We start from the raw sequence: 18,558 nt of genomic DNA, 5'->3' as shown, positions 1-18,558 counted from the left end.
TATATATATATATATATTTTTAATTTAAAAATGGATTTTTTTATTTAATTCAGATTTTCTTTATTTTTATCAAAAAAATTTAAAAATGCTTTTGGAGTAAAAATCTATCTAAAAATAGTTTTCTGTCAGAGCCCCTCAAATGCATTTGTCTTTAATCCTTCCATTTTTCCCTTTCTTGCTTTTTCCCATGTGTTTTCGGAGCTTGCCATACTGTTGGGAGAGGGTGCTTGCCTGGGGAATATTATTCGCTTTGTTCTGCTCTTTACGAGGTGCCCTCCCTCTGGGTGAGAGGAATGCAACCTGAAAACATCTGCCTTCTCTCCATAAAACAACGTGGGACCGTTGGGAAATGAAACCAAGAGAGACCTTGAGATGGACACTAAATCTCCAGCTTCTCATAACACGGTGGCACCTGTGGATTGGCTGGAATTCAACCGGACGGTTGGAGACTGGGGGGGGGGTTAGTTTTGAATTGACTTTTTGATGTAGTCCTTTACATGCCAGATTTTTAGACCTTGCTTTGCTCTCTTGCCATCACTAACTCTCAATAAAAGTTCCTTTTGAGACAATGCCTGTTTCAAGAGTTCTGCTTTTTGGGAGATCTAGTTGAGCAAGGTCTGCAGTAGGCTAATCTTCTAGGGGGGAATTTACTGGAAAGATCTTAAGTGGTTAAACATTCTGGATTGCAAGTTTGGCTGGCTGATAATTGTAAGACCCCTGAACAGAAGAACTGTTATAAAATACTGCTTTTAGTGGCATTTTGACAATTGGAAACGTATTGGATTATAAAAATCATATATAAAGATAAGAACTATATAAGACTTAGTTGCTTGGACTTTACGATTGGCTGGTTTGACAAGGCTAATCACAGAACTGTGGTACCAGTGAAAGATTATCTGGAGGGAGGAGGTAAAATGGATGTTTCATACCTATCTAAAAGTGGCAGGAAACCACACCTAATATCTCCTTCTGAAGGCCCCAGCCTAGAAAATCAGAGATCTGCAGGAGTAATACTTCAAAGCAAAACAAATATTTTCCAGGAGGAAATGTACACAATGCTGCGACAGATTAAAATGACAACGGTTTCAAATCATGATGAGATTAAAACCACCTTTGATGACATAAATGAGCACATCTTTAACCTAAATTTACAATTAAAAAACTCAGAAAATGACAACAAAGAATGAACAAACAAGCAAGATAACAGAACACAAACTAGAGGACAGTGACCCAAACAGGGAAGCTATAAATGAAGAGAACCACAGCTTAACACAAGCAAAAGAAAACTTGCAAGGTTTTGCCACAATGGAAATGGAAAAGGTATTTTATTTTTCAGGGCTTCAAAACAAACTTGAAGACAGAAAAGAAGATCTAACAATTGTCAAAAAAAGAAATAATGAGTTGAAATATGCAAATATTCCTTTTTAGGCTGTACTGCATGTGAATACAATGAGGAACTCACAATAAGCACACATGGTTTAAATAATAAAATAACAGCATTTGACTTTTTTGTTTAGGTGAAACCACCATCAACATAAAAGATTCTGGAAACTATCCACTTTCTAAATTGCCATCCTCTTGTTCTACAGTTTCAGAGTTATCTCTCCAGGATAGTGCATCAGTCACATTATTTACACATATCTGCAATATATCACCTAAAACACAGGTCTGCAACCCACGGCTCCGAAGCCGCATGCGGCTCTTTCAGCCGTCTCCTGCGGCTCCCAGTCCTCTGCCATGTGCAGTCCCAAAAAAAAGTGGGACTAAAAAAGTTCAACCAATCAGTTCAAATATGCAGGGTAGGAGCATATCTCGCCTTGGCTCCACTCTTCAGTCAAACCCTGTTCTGCGCATGCGCGCATGTGCGCATGTATGAACATGCGCACACATTTTTTGCAGCTCCCAGTTTTTCCTTTTGTGAGGGAACCAGTTCCGAGTGGCTCTTTCACTGTTTCAGGTTGCTGACCCCTGACCTAAAAGAAAGAAACCATCAGGAACCACCATCATAGATAAGTTTTTGATAAAAACCAGCAAATTAGGAAAAAGAGTTAATTGTTGAAAAACATTGCTTTGTTTGTTTATACAACAAACTCTTCTTTCTGTCTGCTTGAAAACCCACACTTGATTAATATGATTCAATCACTGAGACTAGGATACAGTCCACCAAGTAGATTAGATGTTGCAGGGAAACTGCTGGATGAAAAAATTATGCAATGTGCAAACAAGTCTAGAAAGTAAAATTGTTAACCTAAGTCTTGATTGGATGGAGTAATGTCCACAATGATCCTATTGTATGTGTTGTATAACAACAGAAGAAGGAAATGTATTCCTTGCAGAAACAATTGATACTTCAGGAAATGCACACACAGCAGCATACTTCGAAGAAGTAGCAGTAAAAGTTATCATATCATGCAAAAAAAAATCAAATGTCAAGTATGCAGTTTGGTCACAGAAAATGCTCCAAATGTGTCCAAAATGAGAAGAAATTTAGAACAACATGAAGAAACTACCAAGCTGATAACATGATTGTAACGCTCATTTGATGCACCTCCTAGCCAAAGATTTCTGTGTCCCAGAAATAAAGAGTAATGTTGTTGAAATTGCTAAATACTTCCATAACAATAATTTTGCAGCATCAGCTCTGAAAATAATGGGTGGAACCAAGCTAACGTTCCCACAAGATATTAGATGGAACTCTGTAGTGGACTGTTTTGAACAATACATTAAAAACTGGCCTATTCTGATGACCGTTTGTGAGCAAAATCTAGAAAAAATAGATGTCACTATTACAGCCAAAATCCTCAACATTGGCCTTAAGAGAAATGTTGAACATATGCTGAGCATCCTGAAACCCTTTCTGAAGCTTTAAACAAAATCCAGGAAAAAAAAGTTGTTTTATTGCTGATGATGTTGAAATTTGGAAGGAACTGAGTGAGCACTCAAAAACAGAACTACACGCTGACAAGAAGAAATTACAAGATTTAAAGAGGCAAATGGGACAAGCGCTGTCTCCAGCTCATTTTCTCGTAAACATTGTCAATATCTGGTACAAGGGTCAAACCTTAAGTGCTGAAGAAGAGGAGTTAGCTATGACATGGGTATCCAGCAATCATCTATCTCTAGTGCCAACTGTAATGAACTTCAGAGCTAAGGGGGAACCATTCAAGTAATATATGTTTGCTGATGAGGTTTTAAACAAAGTTTCACCAGTGAACTGGTGGAAGTCACTAAAGCACTTGGATTCAGAAAGTGTTGAAATAATGATTTCACTTTTAACCACAGTGGCCTCTTCTGCTGGCGTTGAAAGAATATTCTCTTCCTTTGAACTTGCTCCCTCTAAATTGAGAAATCATCTGGGGCCTGATAAAGCAGGAAAGCTTTTTTTTCTTTTCGAGATCATAAACAAGAGAACGAAGATAAAAATGAGTGAGCTGCAGAAGATCATGTTTGAAGTTTTTTTTTTAATGTGGACCCAGCTGATACATTCAAGTTCTTTTGTTTGTTTTTTTCAAAGATGTTTTGTTTATGCACTTCAGTTACTAAACATATGTAATGCAATGTTATTGTTTTAATTAAATAAAGGAATTTGAGTAGTTCTCCAACTATGTGTAATTAACCTATTAACTTAAAATCGGTTCTGATATCGCTGTTTTACTAACCTGACAGCTTATTGTTCATTTTGTTTGCAAATAATATTCAAGATTCTAACTACCAGCAAGAATGAGTCCTTACATTTAAAGAGCACCTATCCTTTCAGATCCATCATGGCAGTGCCTGTTAGCGGGCATTCACTCACCTGATGCCTGCCACATCCCTCACCTTGTTGTGTCACTGCCACATCACTAGCCATCCCATTAAAGTGAGTGAGACTGTCCGGGAGTCGACAGCGGGTCAGAGGAAGAGCCACTGTAGGACAGAGATGACAGTTGCTCTTTAAAAATTATGATTTAAATTGAATTGATTTAAATCAAGCCTTTTTACTAGTGATTTAAATCGTGATTTAAGTCGACTTAATTTAAATCAAATCCACCCTGTCATCTCAGAACCATTGTACCATATCTTTCAAAAATCCTGGAGCTACCAGGGAACTACCTAAAGATTGGAAAAGACTTGATGTGGTACCCATCTTCAAAAAAGTGGGGGGAAAGCCAACAGACCAAGGAAACTAGACCAGTCAACTTAACATCAATACCAGGGAAGATACTGGAAAAGATCATCCAAAAACAGATCTGCAAAGAGATCTAGAAAGTTTTGCTTTTTGGGGGGTTGCTTCTGTCTTCTGAAGTATGTGTGGACTCATTTTTTCAAAATGGTTAGAGGAGTTTGTTTGCAGACTATATTTAAGCTATGCTTTATCTGTGGACTCTTTTTAAATGCCAGTAACAGTTTCTTTAAAATAAATTACTGTTTTATATTGTATTACACTTGCCTTAAGCACTAGAATAGATATCAGCAGCTCAGGAGAGAGAGAGAGAGAGAGAGAGAGAGAGAGAGAGAGAGAGAGAGAGAGAGAGAGAGAGAGAGAGAGAGAGAAGGAGAAATGATGAGAGGGAAATAAAATGAAAAAAGAAAATGAAAAAATTGCAATAATTCTTGAAAGCCAAATAAGTGGCCATTAATATGGTAGCATAGATGCTAATATATGGAATACATGTATTTTTATTAAAATATACTAACCACTGTCCAGTTACAGGTACAATTTAGTCATTTTATATTTTTTTAAAGGGTAGTATATTAAGATCATTTTAGAAAGCTGAAAAAAGGTTTCATAATTATCTCACTCTTGTCCAATTAGTTCTATATAAATGTAAGAAGAAATTGCTGGAAAATGTCAGAATATAGCATTATTCCATCTATATGAATGGATCTTATATGTTTGCTTTTTTATTTTATTATATGATATTCATAGATTGACTTAAAAATAAAAAGTCTCTGAATGGTTCAGAAGGAAAATAACAACTAAAAAGTGATTGTGATGTGATTGTGAAGTGATTTATATAAAAGGTGGTTATAATGTGACTGATATTATGATTTGGTAGATAAACAATACTATATTCAGATGGTTGCCTAGGTCAAAGGCTCATTGAAATAAAACAATGGTTAGGACCTTTATGAATGCAAGCAAGATTGGACTAAAATTCCCTTTGGGACATCATGTCCCATAGTATACTGTAGGTCTACTAATGAGAACCTTCATCTTCTGGTCCACACCCAAGTCACCTCATATGGAGTCAGATTTCTCTTGACGGCAAATCAGACTGGTAGAATTAGGCTTGGTAAAGTGGTCCTATTATAATCCAGTATCAAACTGCATGGAGCTTTATAACACTTTTTACTGTTTTTGGAAGTCTATGGCAGCCAGTGCAGCAACTTTTGAATGGGTGTGACCAATTATCTGGAAGATTTGATAACCTTCTGATATTCCAGTGTTCTTTAACTGGGGGTGCCTTTGGAAATGACTCAGAAGTTGGTGCTGGTACAGAAGGGCACAATAGCAGATCCCCCAGCTGATCCTCTGCACCAGTACCAGCTTCTGAGTTGTTTCGAAAGGCATCCCCAGTTAAAGAACACTGGGGTAGTTCAATCAGGAGGTGATCAAATCTTCCAGATATCTGGTGCTCCAACCAAAGATGAGCAAAAACCTAGTCACAACTTCCACCAGAAACATTTGCAGGTCGCACACTAAGGTTGATTATTTGATAGTCATGATGCTCACTGACTAATAGAAACTTTGTCTTGATAGTATTTAGTCTTATACCCATTTAGTCCCATCTAATAGCCCAGTGGTTCCCGAGCTAAAAGTTTTTAGATCCTGTATTAATGCTGAGTTACTCTTGATTGTTGTGTATATTTTGGTCCCCACATTTAGGGTGCTGTTACTAATTCAATTCTCTTCAAGAATTATGTTTAGTAATAGTACTACTACTAATAGTAGTAGTTTTAAATGCTTTTGTCTTATACACCAATTTATGTTTGTTCCTCTTCCAATTGAAGTCTTCTCCATCCTTTCCTTCCCAATTACATGTAGTTGGATGTGTATACACAAATGTAATGAAGCTTGCCAGCTTATGGTAACCTACCACATGCATCTGAGAAAGTGAATTCTAGCTTATTATAAGGTTATTCAGTAATAAAATGATTATTGTTTAAGATGCTGCATAACTTTTTAAAAAGAACAGATTATTTTATTTGGAACAAAACATAAATTAGAAATTTGTAGTATAGCAACTCTCATTACTCTTTGAATTCAGCTGTGAACAAAAGCACTTTTTTTCTGCAGGTATTTAAGCCATATCAAGCTTCTCAGCATGACATGTGTCGCTTTCATTCAGAAGATTATATTGACTTCCTTCAGAGAGTTAGTCCTAACAACATGCAAGGATTCACCAAAAGCCTCAATGCTTTCAATGTGGGAGATGACTGGTTAGTATTTTTTTTAATCCCATTTATATCCCGCCCTTCTCCGAAGACTCAGGGTGGCTTACAATCTAAAGCACAAATCGATGTGCTTAGCAAGTATTGTACATCATTTAGATGAATAAGATGGGTGAGAAGGTGCAAAATTTAAATGTTTTTGAGATTGCATGAGAAATGCCTCCTGTGGGATAAAATGTATACATTTTTGGTATATTTAAAAAGGTAATGGTTCCCCTGCACATGCGTGCTAGTCGTTTCCGACTCTAGGGGCCGGTGCTCATCTCCGTTTCAAAGCCGAAGAGCCAGCGCTTGTCTGAGGATGTCTTCGTGGTCATGTGGCCGGCATGACTAGATGCCAAAGGCGCACGGAACGCTGTTACCTTCCCACCGTAGTGGTCCCTATTTTTCTACTTGCATTTTTACGTGCTTTCGAACTCTATGTTGGCAGAAGCTGGGACAAGTAACAGGCGCTCACTCTGTTATGCGGCACTCGGGATTCGACCCACCAAACTACCGACCTTCTGATAGACAAGCTCAGCGTCCTAACCCACTGAGCCATTGCGTCCCTCTTGGTATATTTAGGTTACACTAAAAATTTGGTACCTAACAACTAAACCATTTATCTAGATAATTAGGAGACTTAACAAATTGTCTCCTGCCAAGGACAAGATAGTGCTTTCCTCCATTTCATTTATAGAAACCAGCTGAACTAACAAATATTTAACTGGTAATGAGACTGAATCCTCAACTGCACTTGAAGGCAACAGAATTTATTTATTTTATTTATTTTAATTCCATTTATATCCCGCCCTTCTCCGAAGACTCAGGGCGGCTTACAAGCTTAGCAGTAGCCTTCATTCTATGTATATGCCTGCTTATTAGGGCTTTCACACACACCCCCAAGCGGCATTATTACAAAGTCAGCTTAATTGCCCCCAACAATCTGGGTCCTCATTTTACCTACCTCGGAAGGATGGAAGGCTGAGTCAACCTTGAATAATTTAAGGAATGCAAGACAGGCTGTGTGATACAGGTAATCCTCGAGTTACAAGCGTTCACTTAATGCTTGTTCGAAGTTATGTGATCAGCGCCCCCTAGTGTTTATGAGCAAGTCCCAAAATTACAGATATTGTAGCACCACGGCAGTTGTTCACCCTTGCGAACGACTGCAGAGGCTCTGCATCATTCACCCTATTCCCCCACCACCACTCTCCACAACTGCTTCTCCTTTCCCTCCTGTCCCGGGGGACTCACCTTGCAAAAATCTGTATCCTCTCTGCCACAGTTTTTTTCCCTTTGAGGGAGAGGAGAATCAGCTTGGAAATGCTTTTCGCGCCAACAATGGAAGCTCCTGGGTGCCATAATATCGTGTGAGTTCAAGGACCCATTCTCTACAAAAGAGATCATGACCTCCAGAAGCTTCCATTCTCGGGGGGTGGGGAGTGTTTGCTTTGTTTTCATGCCTACGGGGCAAAGCATAAAATCGAAGTCAGTTGGGCGCGGGAACCAATGCTGTACGTGGCCCAGTTGTGCTGCTCACTCATGTGCGCCAGCCTTAGTTTGAGGGCAGGAAGGAAGCCTTCAACAGAGCGGTGGGGAGGGGAAATCATAGTCGATCAGGTGGCTGCCGCCATCAGCGGCTTGGGTGCCCCGGTTCAGTGCAAGTTGGAAGAAAGCGAAGGCGCAGCAGCGGGATTGCTCTCAGTAAGACTTGGGTGTGCTGCTAGCTCGCATGCACCGGCCTTATTGAGAGCAATCCCACTGCTGTACCTCCGCTTTCTTCCAACCAGGACGGAACCGGGGCACCCAAGCCGCTGCCACTCAAACACTTTTTTCCGAATGGAGACCTAAAAGAGATTTGAAGGTCTGTTTGCCCGCCAATGGGGAGCTTCAGAAACGGAGAGGAAAACTCTTGTCAGCTCTCCATTCGGATTTGAATCGCTTTTGGGGCAATTCAAAATGCAGGGATTCGCTGCATTTTGAAGCTCCGTCTGCCCGCCAATGGGGCCCTTCAGAAATGGAGAGGAATTCTCTGTTTCTGAAGCACCCCATTCATTGGCAGGCAGACAGACTGTCCAATCTTCGTCCAGTCTCCATTCGGATTTGTTTCAGCACCTGTGGGGCAATTCGAAACGCAGGGATTTGCTGCGTTTTGAAGCTCCATGTGACTGCCAGTGGGGCACTTCAGAAATGGAGCATTCCTCTCCGTTTCTGAAGTGCCCCATCGGCAGGCAGATGGAGCTTCAAATTTCTTGTCAGGTTTCTGTCCGGTTAAAAAGTGTTTGAGTGGCAGCGGCTTGGGCTTCTCAGCTCCATCTAAGTGCAAGAAAGCAGAGGCGCAGAAGCAGGATTGCTCTCAATAAGGCCGGTGCACATGAGCAAGCAGCGTACCCAGGTCTTATTGTTTCAGAGCAATCCTGCTGCTGCACCTCCGCTTTCTTCCACTTGGACGGAGCCGAGAAACCTAAGCCGCTGCCGCTGCTTAAGTCAGAAGGACAACAACGAGGAGAAGAGCATTGAGGATTTGTGCCAGTCAGCTGGCCAGGTAAGGAGTGGGTCTGGTGGGGTGGCTGGCTGGGGAGGGGGGATCATGGCCGCTCAGGTGGCTGTTACCACTAGTGCCAGGGGTTTGGGTTTCTTGGCTCCGAGTGGAAGAAAGTGGAGTGCAGCAACAGGATTGTTCTCAATAAGGCCGGCGCATGTGAGCAATTGTTTGAGAGCAATCCTGCTGCTGCACCTCCGCTTTCTTCCAATTCGGATGGAACCGGGGCACCGAAGCCACCGGCGGCAGCAGCCACCTGAGCGGCTATGATTTCCCCTCCCCACCGCTCTGTTGAAGGCTTCCTTCCTGCCCTCAAACTAAGGCTGGCGCACGCGAGCGAGCAGCACACTCGGGCCGTGGACAGCATTGGTTCCTGCGCTTTGGCTGACTGATTCCTCGCTTTGTCCCATAGGCATGCAAATGAAGCGAACACTTCCCTCCCCCCCCCCCCGAGAATGGAAGCTTCTGGGGGCCATGATCTCTTTCGCAGAGAATGGGTGTTTGAACTCACATGATATTACGGTACCCAGGAGCTTCCATTGTCGGCGCAAAAAGCATTTCCAATCTGACTCTCCTCTCCCTCAAAGGGAAAGAAACTGCGGCAGACAGGATACAGATTTTTGCAAGGTGAGTCCTGCGCGGTTGGAAGGGCGGGGAAAGCATGAGGTATCTTAGAGGGTCGGGGAATCTTTGGGGGCCTGTTCCATCACTAGGCCCCCCCCCATGGTCTTCCCCCCCCTGAGATACCTCATGTGCACTTAACAAACTGCGCATTCGCCCACACAGTCGATTAGTGAAAGTGTGGGTGAAAGCAGTTAATGATCTCATTCAAGGTACGAGGTTCACTCCCACGAATTCTTGAGTTACGAATGGAATGGGCAGGCTCCATTACATTCGTAACTCAAGGACTACCTGTATACACAGTTGTGTTCTCAAAGAGAAAAGGATGCTGGGAAGCTCAGAAGGAACAGCTGGACAGTAGCAACTTCTTCCTCTCTCCGATCTGCTACATAAAAGTGTTGCTTCATTCTGCCTTAAGTTGATCATGCTAGACTTGGGGATCCCGGTGTTGTCTCCATAACAGACAGAGACCCTCATGCCCTCAGTGCTCTCTGCCATTTTTTTTTCATTTTAGTTAGGTAATTTTGAATGGGTAAGTTCTTCCCCCAAGCAACCATAGCTCTCAAGATATAAAATATATCCAATGGCCCCAAAATTTTAGATCTTTGAAATCTTAAGAAAAATATGATGTTTTAAATCTCCATACTCAGTGTTTCTACACATAAATGCATTTGTACAGATATAGGTAATCTTTTGGCGGGACCAAAGACTAGCACTAGGATCATGAAGATCCAGTGTTATCTCTGGGTTGGGGTTACCATTACTGCAAATACTTGTTACAGGAGGACCAATGATATGAAAGGAACATAGTTCCATCTCATGTACAGTATATGGATATCCCAGAATCAACTGGTGGATGACTGTAATAACAAAATGTTACTTACAAAATGTTTTGGCTTGATCTAGAACAGGGATGTCAAACTGCCGGCCCGCGGGTCGGATGCATCATAACGAAACCACGTCCACCCCATTGCCGGCAATGGCAAAAAAGTTGTGATACGGCACGGCACGTGATGTGATGTTGTGAGTTTGACACCCCTGATGTAGAAAGTGTGTTTTTTCTACAAAATGAAGAAATGACATCTGTGTCCCACAGCAATTGAATGGTAATCTAATTATTAGAGTTTGGTTAATATGGAAATGGTTATATGTATTTCCAGGTTCAGCCTATGGCCAATCATTTACACACAGCCTGTTGAAGCACACAGATCTTGTAAGCCCCTCTTGCTTTGTATCTGGGTTTTCCAGATAGGTGCTGCTACACCAGACAGGACATACAGCTTTCGGCAATAGCAGGAATCAATTAGGATACACCCAAATTTTCAACCAAACATTGAGACACAACAGGTTCTTTGGAATACACAGAGACTCAGTGGATTTAAAGTATCAGCGAAACTTTACTAGTAACAATTGGCATTTGCCCATGTCCTTATCAACTAGACTGTCAGGAGCTAGCCAGAGGAACAAAAGCCACCATGTCTGGATCCAAAGACAACTCAAAAGAGTGGGCAGAATTAAGAACCATTTTTATCCCCCAAAGTTCTTGAATTCACAAGGTTGGCAGATCTTGGTTTGTTGATTTTCAAGTCTGGTAGCTGTTGATGGGACTTTGGGGGAGTGGGTTCCATGTGCTCAGGCTGAACTTCTTTTGGTGAATTTTTTTCTTTGTTTCTTTAATGATTTGGCTCCTTCTTAACTACCTCCCCAAGGGATATTTTAGACAAGATTCCTGGCTTTTGTCCATCCTGTTTATGTGCATGCTTCATCTGTAGGTATGACAGCTTCATCCTAATGAGTAAAACAAAGAGTTAATGAACTGATGTTTAAAAATAAAGTTAAGAAGCAAAATATTTGTGGGGCATGTAGAGAGATTTGATATTTTTTATTAAAGATGGGTGCAAGAGGCAATCATTTTAGGTATTCTGGTAAACTTATTGCAGAAAGTAGATCTAGCCAGAATTATCTCATTCCCCACCAAGACATGTTTCTAATGTGCTCGATTGCAAGTTCCAAAATGTTCACATAGTAATTACAAATAAAATTCAACATGTCTTTCTAATTTAAAAAAAGTGTTCTATGGTCTGTGTGAGATGTCTTTAGCCCATAATGAAAAATGCAGCAGATAATCCACTGACAGAAATCAAATCTTGACTAAACAACACAGATTCATGCTTTAATCACATTTAATGTTTGCTTTCTTTAGAAAACATGGCAGCTAGGAAGGCTGAAAATAAATTATCACCTATGTCTGAATAATGTTTCTCTTAGTGAGAAAAGGATAGAACACAAGGATAATGAGTTCTTTACTCATTTTCAAGTACAGATTATTTCATCTCACTGAGTTCTAACAGCACTATTTACTATTAACTAAACATTTTAGTTTATTGTAGATGAGTAGGCATGCATAAAGCATACTGTTGTGGGGAACATCAGAATGTCTTGGAAATGAAGAAATGTCTTTAACTATCACTGGAATGGCATGCTTGCATTCTTGGATTATGGGATGAACTGAAAATATATATTTCCAAATGCTAAAAATGATAATCTTCTGTATATATAATAAATGGCTTATCTAAATTTCAGAATGATTTGATCTGTATTTATATTGAGAGTGTTTATCAGTAGAAATGCTGGTACAATAAATTATCATTGTGTAGCAGTCCAGATTTGACAAGGAACCCTCCCATTGTACCTGCTAACAACTCTTAAAAAGCTGCATCTCTTCTTGATCTCATATGGTGGCCACTGCACCATCACAGGAACTGAAATGTTTAAAGTGGAACTTGAGCACCTGTACATGCTTCAAATATTTTTTTTTCCATCTTCAAATCACAAAATATACGGGGATTCTTTAGAAAATCAAAAGTTACTGGGTCTATCCGTAAATATGTCAACTTGGCTAATGAATGGATGCTATGAAAGGTAGTTGTCTGAGATGGTTTAAATTCTCACCCAAATTGAAATGGTTGAGCTTTGATTGTGTACTGATACCTTATTATTCAGTTAATCACGTTACACACATCAAGGCAGTTGAAGAAATAAAAGCCAGGCATGGAAATGGGTAGGAAAAGGAGGGAGCGACAAGCTGACAGGAACCAGAGGTATAAATCCAGAATAAATTCACCACCAAGGATACACAGCCTGACAACAGAATGCAAAACTACATTGAGACGCACCATACTTCAAAGCCATTCCCCAAACATCAAAAACGAATATTATTGGACACTGATGGACTGGTCAAGGGGGGGGGGCAGAGAAAGGGGAAAATTGCAAGCTTTGCGTGAGAATACTCAGATCCAGCTTTATTTTCACTGTAACCATTTGACTTTAGAAAAAGAACCTCACTTCAAAGAAATAAGAGTCGAGGGTCTTTCTTTCCTAAAGGTCCAAGTTGAGACAGACCTGAGGTACATATATGTGGAAAAGTTCAGGATTGAGTGGATCAGACAAATAGAAATATCAATAGTAAATATTTGTTAAACACAGGAAGCTTAATTCTAGCCTGAAGCAGTAGGCGTGAGCTTAAATGGATTCCAGAAGATGGTAGAGGACAGGAAGGCCTGGAGGAACGTTGTCCATAGGGTCGCAATGGGTCGGACACGACTTCGCAGCTAACAACAATTCTAGCCAGGAACTTGCCTACTACCTTACCAACTTAACTAGGCCTGCTGTACTGTCTTACTCATTTTCATTGATCTTCTCTGCAATATTCTTGTAGAAGTCAATGACCAGAATTATGTGTGAAGCTTTATTTTCAATCTTCCCTTCCTAATAGGTATTGGTTCCTGCCAAGAGGTAAAAGTTGTAAGATAAAATTAAGACAGTCTAAGTGCTTGCAGAAAAGAGATCCTATATCATTTCAGACAAATGGCTGACCAGTCTCTTTTTAAAAGCCTCCAGGGACAGAGCACCCACAACTTCTGAAGGCAAGCTGTTCCACTGGTTGGTTGTTCTCACTAATCTCTCCTTGATTAGTTTCCATCCATTGTTTCTTGTCCTGCCCTCTGGTGCCTTGGGAAATAGGTTGACCCCCTCATCTTTGTGGCAGTCCATCAGATATTGGAACACTGCTATCATGTCTCCTCTTTTCACAAGACTAGACATACTGTATCCAATTCCTGCAACTGCCCTTCATATGTTTTAGCCTCCAGCCCCCTAATCATCTTTGTTGCTCTTCTCTGTACTCTTTCCAGGGTCTCAACTTCTTTTTTATTTTATTGTGATGACCAAAACTGGATGCAGTAAGTGTGGTCTTATTAAGGTTTTGTAAAGTGGTTCTAATACTTTACGTGATCTTGATTCTATCCCTCTATTAATTCAATTAATGCATCCTAGGATTGCATTGGCTTTTTTTGTAGTTGCTGTACACTGTTGGCTCATATTTAAGTGTCCATTTGGACTCCCAAGATCCCTCTCCGTTACTGGCATTAAGCCAGGCTTCACCTAATTTGTACCTGTACTTCTGTTTTTTCTTGCCTTACTTTTCTCTACATTGAATTTCATTTTCTTAGATAGGGCCCAGTTTTCAAGTCTGTTGAGATCCATCTGGATCGTGAACCTATCTTCTGGGATATGGGCTATTCCTGCCAGCTTACCGTTATCTGCAAATTTGATGAGTTCCCCTTCTATTTCCTCATATAGACCGCTTATGAAGATATTGAAGAGTACTGGGCCTAAAATGGAACCTTAGGATACCCCAGTGCTTACTTCCCTCCATGTGGATGTAGTTCCATTGAGTGTGGTTTGTCAGCTAGTTACAAACCTACTTGGTGGTGGTGCTGTCTATCTCACATTTTTCTAGCTTACCAAGAAGTATGTTGTGGTGTGATGCCTTACGAAAATGTACGTCCATAGCATTTCACTGATCTAATTTATTTATTTTATTTATTTTAATCCCATTTATATCCCGCCCTTCTCCGAAGACTCAGGGCGGCTTACAATCTAAGCACAAATCAAATGTGCTTAGCAGTAGCCTTCATTCTATGTATATGCCTGCTTATTAGGGCTTTCGCCCCCCCCCCCCAGCGGCATTATTACAAAGTCAGCTTATTGCCCCCAAGAATCTGGGTCCTCATTTTACCTACCTCGGAAGGATGGAAGGCTGAGTCAACCTTGAGCCTGGTGGGATTGATTTAGTCACTGTCAAAAAAAGTTTCTATGTTCTGAGCCTTAACTTTCCTAACTTCAGCTTTGCACATTCAGGCTATTTGTTAGTATTCTGCCAGAATTACGTGCGTCCCTCTTTCCATTTCTTTGTACTTTATTTCTTTCAGTTGATCAAGGAGTTCTTTGTGCAACCATGTTGTTTTTTTTCCTTTCCTTTTCCTCAAAGCAGAAAACCGCCTGGGGAAACTTTCAAAAGTACTTGATCAAACTCAGCCACAAAGGAATACAGGTAGTCCTCAATTTACAACAGTTCGCTTAGTGACCCTTCGAAGTTACAACAGCACCAAAAAAGTGACTTATGACCATTTTTCACACTTGTGAGCGTTACAGCATTCCCATGGTCACGTGATCAAAATTTGCATGGCAACTGACTTTTATGATGGTTGCAGTGTCCTGGGGTCATGTGGTCACTTTGTGACTTTCTGACAAGCAAAGTTAATGGTGAAGCCGGATTCACTTAACAACTGTGTTACTAATTTAACAACTGTAGTGATTCACTTAACAAATGCGGCAAGAAAAATCATAAAATGGGGCAAAACTCACTTAACAAATGTCTCACATTAAATCTTGCAAACGTTTGATGTGGAAGCACACTTATGGGGGTATCTATGTAACTATTCATTTCTAGATTGCATCAAGCACTTGAGAAGTTCATTACAAAACATGCAAATTTCTGAAAGTTGAATTGGATATTTTGGGGCATCTTTAAAATATAGCACAATTGAGATAATCATTTATTATTTTCCTTGGCAAGTGAAGTAATATTGTATTCTCTATGGGCATTTCAGAGAAAAGGATAATACAGGTAGTACTTGACTTACAAGCACAATTTAGTCCAAAATTTCTGTTGCTAAGTGAGACAGTTGTTAAGTGAATTTTGCCCCATTTTACAACCTTTCTTGCCATGGTTGTTAGGTGAATCACTGCAGCTATTAAGTTAGTAGCATGGTTGTTAAGTGAATCTGGTTTCCCCATTGAATTCACTTGTCACAGAAGAGGATCCCATGACCCCTGCAACCATCATAAATGTGAGTCAATTGCCAAGCGTCTGGATTTTGATCACATGACCGTGGGGATGCTGCAACAGTCATAAGTGTGAAAAATGGTCATAAGTCACCTTTTTCAGTGGTGCTGCAACTTGGAATGGCCATTAAATGAACTATTGTAAGTTGAGAACTACCTACACCCCATTCCGTCCATGACTTAAGAAAACCTATAATATTTGCCTTATTGAGAAAAGCCTTTCCACACCGGAGTAATTTGAAAGTAATTTGACAAGGTTTTGTCCTAGTTCCTGTTATGTTCAATATGTCTGTAAGTGATAATATAGAAGGATTACTAGGTAAGGTTTGCCTTTTTTTCAGATGACACAAACGTATGTAATAGAGTTGATATTCCTGGGGGTATTCGCAACACGGCAAACAATTTGGCTTTGCTGAAAAATTGGTAAAAAATGTGGAAACTGCATTTTAAATGTTTCTAATGTAAGAGCATGCAGTTGGGGAAAAAAGAATCCTCTGGCAGAGTACAGTATTGGAATATTACAGAGCTAATGACTGGTCTTCAGAGTGCTAACAAACAGATGACTGCAAGAAATTTAAATCCTGCCGTTCACCACCATTCAGTCAGAACCGAAGAAGCTTCTTGGATGAAAAATGAAATGTTCTCAAGGAAAAAACAACAACAAAGTCCTGTTGCCTTTTGAAAAAGCATCTTTGGGGCAAAATTCTGACATACATCACTAAAGGGATCACCAGCAGGAAAAAGGAGGTCCTAATCCTGCTACATAGGGACGCGGTGGCTCAGTGGGTTAGGACGCTGAGCTTGTCGATCAGATGGTCGGCAGTTTGGCAGGCCGAATCCCGAGTACCGCGTAACAGAGTGAGCGCCTGTTACTCGTCCCAGCTTCTGCCAACCTAGCAGTTCGAAAGCACGTAAAAATGCAAGTAGAAAAATAGGGACCACTACGGTGGGAAGGTAACAGCGTTCTGTGCACCTTTGGTGTCTAGTCATGCCGGCCACATGACCACGAAGATGTCCTTGGACAAGCGCTGACTCTTCGGCTTTGAAACAGAGATGAGCACCGGCCCCTAGAATCGGAAACGACTAGCACACATGTGCGGGGGAACCTTTACCTTTACCTTAATCCTGCTATATAGGGCTTTAGTCAGACCCCATTTGGAATACTCTGTCCAGTTCTGGAGGCCTCACTTGATATTGATAAAATTGAGCAAGTCTAGGGATGGGCAACAAAATGGTGAAGGGTCTGAGGAACAAAACATATAAGGAGAGATGGAAGGAACTGAATATGTACAGCCTGGAGAACAGAAGAGAGAGGTGTGAAAAGATTTAAATCTTCAAATATTTTAAGGGTGCGAATTAGGTTCTAGAAGGCAGTATTTTCAGTATTAAGCCAAAATCAGGAGCATGGGGCCATGACCTCAAATTGATAGGGAAATTCAAAAGTAATGTTAGAAATTATAAGTTCACAGAAAGAATAGTGGAAGCTCTAAACCAACGTTGAGAGGACGTAGTGGGTCAGTCTTCAGTAACTGAGTTGAATCATGCTTGGGATAAACACAGGTCCATCATAAAAAATAAAAAAATAAAAGTAAAATAAAGTAAAATAATAATAATTTAAATAAATAAAAACTCAAAAGGGTAGACCACTTTTTCTGCCATCAGTTTTCTATGTTTCTATGAAATCTTATGCATTATCACTTGCCCCCCCCCAAATTGGCTTGCCCCCCAAACTTGAAATACAGTATTACAAGAAAGTAAAATGATATGTATCTGCTATGCTACCTTTGATTCCATATAATTGTCTGATTATTTTTCTGCCTCAGCCCTGTTTTCCCAGGACTGTTTGAATTTTGTTCTCGATACACTGGAGCTTCCTTGCAAGGAGCAACACAGCTGAATAATAAGGTACAGAGATGAAGCCGCCTTCCACCGTTTCATACCTTATGATACATTGACTAGATAGAACATTCTTCTAACGCTGTTTTCAGTTATACATTTAAATGGCATTCATAACTTTTTATTGAATTTTATTGAAGTATGATCATATTTATAAAGTTGAATGAATGCATGAGCCTAAATTAGTAATTGAAAAGTTCCCAGTTCGCTTTGGACTGGATTTCATTTAAATCATGATTTTAATCACTAGTTAGGAAGATTAATTATTTGAATTACAATTTATTCCATTAGTCCACAAGATTCCGTAATCATCTTTAGTAAAAAGGCATTTTTAACTTGAATTCATATCTCTCAGTATTCAAAACAATGGGCATACAGATTTCATATTTAGAAAGTCCATATTATATAAAACAATGATTTAGTCAGATTTTTTAAATAAAAAATGGAATGATAGTTCTTTGTAAGCAGAAACGTACTTGTGAAGCCATATGAATATGAACGTTTCATTTCAATTAATTGTGGAAATTTGGGAGGATATTTTTGATAACTTGTCAAACCACTATCAGATTATTGTGCCCAGCTGTTTTGATTGGGTTTTGATCAATATTTATTACTTAGAATCTCAGAATACATTGTGATCATTTTCTATTCCTCTCTCCAGCCCTTTAATTTGTATTTAAATTTATCCTCCTTGCCCCAACCTGCTTCCTTGACTCAAAATACTGCTTTCTTTAGCTTTTGCCCTTTTAGACAGATATTAGTTACAAGACCTATCATCTTGTAGAAATAAGATATAAAAAGCAGAATAGAATGTAATTGTATATAAGTAAATATATACAGTGTATGTATGTATGTATGTATGTATGTATGTATGTATAATGTTTGCGGTTATT

General features: G+C 40.0%; 2 protein-coding genes across 5 annotated transcripts in view; one reads left to right on the top strand and one right to left on the bottom strand.

The window, feature by feature from the left end:
• Positions 1–18,558, top strand: part of HDAC3 (histone deacetylase 3) — a 37,839-nt gene that overhangs the window by 6,872 nt on the left and 12,409 nt on the right. For all 4 annotated transcript variants that reach the window (XM_081322702.1, XM_081322703.1, XM_081322700.1 and 1 more), the window contains 2 exons: positions 6,281–6,423; positions 17,593–17,674. In XM_081322702.1, the coding sequence (XP_081178828.1) occupies positions 6,281–6,423; positions 17,593–17,674 (225 nt within the window). The remainder of the gene's footprint in view (positions 1–6,280; positions 6,424–17,592; positions 17,675–18,558) is intronic.
• Positions 10,523–18,558, bottom strand: part of LOC308665064 (uncharacterized protein) — a 53,797-nt gene continuing 45,761 nt past the window's right edge. The window contains exon 8 of the mRNA XM_081322698.1: positions 10,523–11,368. Within this exon, the coding sequence (XP_081178824.1) occupies positions 11,364–11,368 (5 nt within the window). The 3' untranslated portion in view covers positions 10,523–11,363. The remainder of the gene's footprint in view (positions 11,369–18,558) is intronic.

This window comes from Vipera berus (assembly GCF_964194415.1).
Source record: "Vipera berus genome assembly, chromosome: 3".
Classification (NCBI taxonomy): Eukaryota; Metazoa; Chordata; class Lepidosauria; order Squamata; family Viperidae; genus Vipera; species Vipera berus.
The sequence above is the reverse complement of the archived record's forward strand: the minus strand, read 5'-3'. Positions and strand labels throughout refer to the sequence as shown.